Genomic DNA, 4,710 nt, shown 5'->3' on the forward strand with positions numbered 1-4,710 from the left:
TTTCCCCCCCCCCCCCCTTTAAAGAACATGTTTCACACACACTTATTTGAGTATCCCTTTTTACAAAAGTCATATTCGCGTGATTTCATTGTCGATCTTTATTTTGTAGTAACTTCATGGATTTTACGATTTTTAATTTTTATAATTTACAAAATTCAAAAATAGAAGTAATTAGTGTATTTTTCCTCCTACAAATGCGAGAAAGCGTCTATAATATTGGAATTTAAAAAATATAACTTTTTCTGTTAAAAAATTTTATTCAATACTTTACTTTTGTAAACACAACGTTTCTGTTACTTTAAATTAGTAATTGTTATAATTAAAGAAATCTTGAAGAAAAATATTAATGCTAGGGCAGTTTGTTGCGGAAAGCCCCAAAACATTCTGCCATAGGGTTGTGTAGTATATTTCGTAGGCGTCATGAAATCTGGTGTTATGATTTCTGTTATCATAAATTCCTGTACAAATTCATTTTTGTAATTTAAACTACGTACTATTTTTCTTTAGAAACTTTGGGATTTGAAAGCTTAGAGATCACACCATTGTCAAGCCCACCTGAATTGCCAGATGTCATGAAACCCCCTGAAACACAAAATCATGAAACAACAATGGCCTAAAAGATTGTCACTCTTGAAGTTTGATTGTTTTAATTTTTTACAAGTAAGTTTTTTTTTTTTTAAATTTTTTATCTGACTTTCAAATTTTGTGGTATATGTTTAAAGTTTAATAAAATTTTCTGAAATTCTTCGAAAATTTTTGTTAAAACAGCTGCTGTTCAAATATTATGTTAGAACTCTTGATCATTCAGCAGGATCAATTAGTTTTACTAAATTTTTATACTGTTGATTAATTAATGCTTGTATGTAGAATGCTATTTAAAGTACAGAAATAGTTTCAAATTTAACAACCAGCTTTTACTAGTCTATTTCGTATTTTTGTAAAGATAATGAAACTAAGTTTTATTGTTTCTAACTTATTATTCCTCTTACAGATTTTTCTCACATGGCATATGTGTTTTGGACACTTTCGCTCTTATTAAAGCCATGAAGACATGAGCAAGGGTCAAGTGTTTATTTTTAAAGAAATTATTTGGATAGTTGTTATTCCATAGTTCTATCCTATGTTTCTGTGATATGCCTTTCTTAAAATAGAACTGTTTGTTTAACTATAACTGTAATCATGGTCATTTTGGTTTTTTTCTAACTTTGTAATTTCCGCATTGCATTAAATACTCTTAACTTGTGGGAAATTTCTCAAATAGTCTAAGCTTTGTATACAATAGCAATATGTTTACACCTTTCTGTGGAATTTAATGTTAAAAAAATGTGATTTAGTACTTAATTGCTTTGTTTTAATTATATAGTGGAAATGGGAAATTTTTGTACAATTTCAAACTTATTTATTGCTAAACTATTTAGGTAAAATTTGTAATTGTGCATGATTTATTGCATTATTTTAAAAATACTTCGCATTTTTTAAATTCTTCTGATAATTCTATCTGCTGGGATGCTTTTGGCCTTTTCTTTAAATTTTAGCGGAATTTATGAGTTGTTGTGGAATTTAACCTCTTTTTCTTAGTACAATTTGTTTCATTTTATGTTCCTCATAAGAAATTTATCCCAATTTCAATATCTCTTTAGTATAGGCATAGTACATATTTTTTTTTTTAGATATTCATAAGTTCTGCTTTATAATTGTTTCATTCATATATTTATTTTGTGTGTATTTATCTATGCCTTCAATTATTTTTCATGTAACTTGATAATAAAGTATGTTTTAATACTTTACCATTATTAAAGTAATACTTACATAATTCTGTGTGATGAATAATAGTGTAATATAAACTGTATAGATTAAACTATGTATTTGTAAAGTATAAAGATTCAACTGATTTAAACAACTTGTTTACTTGCACAGTTGTTTTAAAATTTATTTTATTTTAATATAACAGTTACCAAGATTTGCATAATACGTGTTATTTTCTGTTAAATGTTAAAAAATATTAATTTTGTGTGTGTTGTAATGAATCTGTGCCTCTTTTATTAGTTTTTGTGCATTAAAGTGGCATAACTTGATCTGTTAATGATTTCTGTTTGCTGAGGTAAATGTTTATACTTCATTTCTGTCTTTATATTTGTTTACAAGATTCTTTAGCAGTCTTATGTTGATGTAAAAATATATTCTGTATACATTGAAAATAGTAATAGTTGCTGAGTTTATCAAAATGCTAGATGTATTTATTAATATTTTACTTCATTGCTACCAATGGAAGTAGCGAGTTCTTCAATAACTTCGCCCTCACACCTTGGCATTGATATGGAGTTATATTTTTACATTATTTCTTTTAAGAGATAATTTAATTACTTTTTTGTTTATTTTTAGATTTGATGGTAATACTAGCCAAATCTCTTAAAGGATCGCTATTAGACTGTGCAAAATTTCTCTTTATTTAAATTTTTGTAACGTGAAACAACATGGTTAAAGTTATTTTTTTAATCTATTGTATTTTCTAAAAACAGCACTGATGTGTATTTTCTTGTATAGTTACGCAGCTTTCATATGAATAAAACATTTTTCCTTTTACTCATACCCAAAGCCTTTGTGTTCTTATAAGCTTGTTTTCCTAGTTCAAGTTTAATGGGGATTTTTTCCTAATCTTGGCACAATTATAAAACAATATATATATATTTTTAATTTTCAGTTATCTTTATTTGCCATTTTAATGCTGTATGCACATGTTTTGAAAGTTCAATTTATGTAATCTGACTGCGCCTGGTGCTTAGCATTATTATTTAATTTTGGTTTGTTGTACTGAAGACGCCCGGTTAACCTAGTTAAGTTTAAATTTATTAAGCAGTTTTATCATAGTGATGTATGATGAAAAAAAATTATGTATTTTTATTCAGATGATTAAAATCTCACACTATCATAATCTGCAGGAGAGTATTTATCTTAAATAGATTGAAAATTCAAAGTAAAATCTATCTGTGATTAGAAAAGACATTCATTTTCGTATTCATTGTATTGGAAATTTTGATGAGTTATAAATTTTTGTTTATTGAATTGTCCCTAATGCTTATAGTTTAAATTTTTTTTTTAAATATGCAACAAAGCCTCAATTATTGGGGTGTCTCTCTGTTAAACAAAATAAGTTCTGATGTGCAATCTGTTTTTTCCCTTTTATTTCAATAACATGCTGCTTTACATAAGGCTTTCTAATTTCAAAATATTTGTGTTGCATAACTTCAAAGAATTGATACAAGTAACAGACGTTTTGTTTTCTTAAGGAAGTCTGAATGATAGTATTTATGATAATTTGACCTCCCTGGCTTTTACTTGGAAGGAATTTATGTTATCTCTGCAAGAAAAATATAACATCATTGTGCAAATGTATTTGGGGTGGGGGAATTAGAAATGGTGGGTTATGAAATCAAATCTTTATACCAATTTAATAACAAAAAATTTATTTAATGAGTGCATTAAATACAGGATCTATTCTTTTTTTTCCTTAATAATTTAAGATAAAGATTTCTGATAAGCTTTCTTGTAGAGGTTAATTTTTCATTTCAGTTGTTTGGGTATTATTTTGTTTTATATCTTATAATAAGTTGGTCTTTATAATCAAGGATATTTTACTCCTTCCTGAAACAAGCTAGATATGTAGTTGTTTTGTAACTATTTTTCTCTTTCACCTTCTTACATTTTCAGCCTTGATTCATGTATATTAATGTCTGTCCAATTTTATAATATAATGGGATCAAACCAATTTTCATTGTCAGCACATTAGACGGAAAGTTGTATTTCATGATCCAGTTTTCTTATCTTAAGCTCCAGATTTCTTTGGTTGTCATCAGCATAAATGTTAGGTATTGTTTATCTGAAAGGGTTCCTTAATTTAAACATGTTTGACTTGTGGTTTTTATTATCCTTTCTCTGCTGTTACGTTTTTGGTTTTGTTTATTTAATGGGTTCAGAAGCGACTGAAGGCATTTTTACTATTAATACAGGATCTGTAGCGTTTTTAAAAGATTCTTAAAGGTGCTTATTTTTGTTTTTTGAAAGCCCTTTAGGTGTTTTTAAAATGTGCTTAATTTCCAAAATTATTATTTTTTTTAACCATGTTGATTTTCATTATGAATTATGCAAACAGTCATTGTTCTATTTAACGTCTTTATAATTAATTCAACCCCAATCTATTTTGATGTATCGTCGATCCCGTAACATATAGAAACACCATTGTTTTACATGTTTGGTGAAATACTTGCCGATGCGCATGTGCGTATACTGAACTATTTCGCGCTTTTGGTTTGACATTGGTGGAAGTGGTTTTGGTACTCGTTAATAAAAGTTGGGAACCTTTTAATCAATTAAATACCCTTTCACAAAATAGTGACATTGGTTGTTCTTAAAATTCCCACAAATATTACTTTAAATAAAAATTTAACATATTTCGTTGTGCATGGCATTTTTAAAAGCCTCTGAAGGTGCTTTTTTCATTGGGTGTTTTTAAACAGTGCTTAATTTTCCAGAATGAGATATTTTTTCTTTACTATGTTGATTTTCACCACGATTTATGCGAAAAGACATTATTCTATTCAACATTCTCACAATTAATTCAACCCTAATCTATTTCGGCGTTCAGTCAAGCCGTCTCACATTGAAATGCCATTTGTTCTGCCTGTGCGTATACTGAGCTGGGTTCAGTGGGAA

The 4,710-nt window shown here is 27.9% G+C and overlaps 1 protein-coding gene across 1 annotated transcript in view; it reads left to right on the forward strand.

Annotated features, from left to right (window-relative positions):
• Positions 1-2,589, forward strand: part of LOC107445656 (elongin B) — a 16,593-nt gene extending 14,004 nt beyond the window's left edge. The window contains exons 4-5 of the mRNA XM_016060102.2: positions 508-660; positions 992-2,589. Coding sequence (XP_015915588.1) covers positions 508-617 — 110 coding nt within the window. The 3' untranslated portion in view covers positions 618-660; positions 992-2,589. The remainder of the gene's footprint in view (positions 1-507; positions 661-991) is intronic.
• Positions 2,590-4,710: the final 2,121 nt, after the last annotated feature.

Source organism: Parasteatoda tepidariorum, chromosome 6 (assembly GCF_043381705.1).
Source record: "Parasteatoda tepidariorum isolate YZ-2023 chromosome 6, CAS_Ptep_4.0, whole genome shotgun sequence".
Taxonomy (NCBI): Eukaryota; Metazoa; Arthropoda; class Arachnida; order Araneae; family Theridiidae; genus Parasteatoda; species Parasteatoda tepidariorum.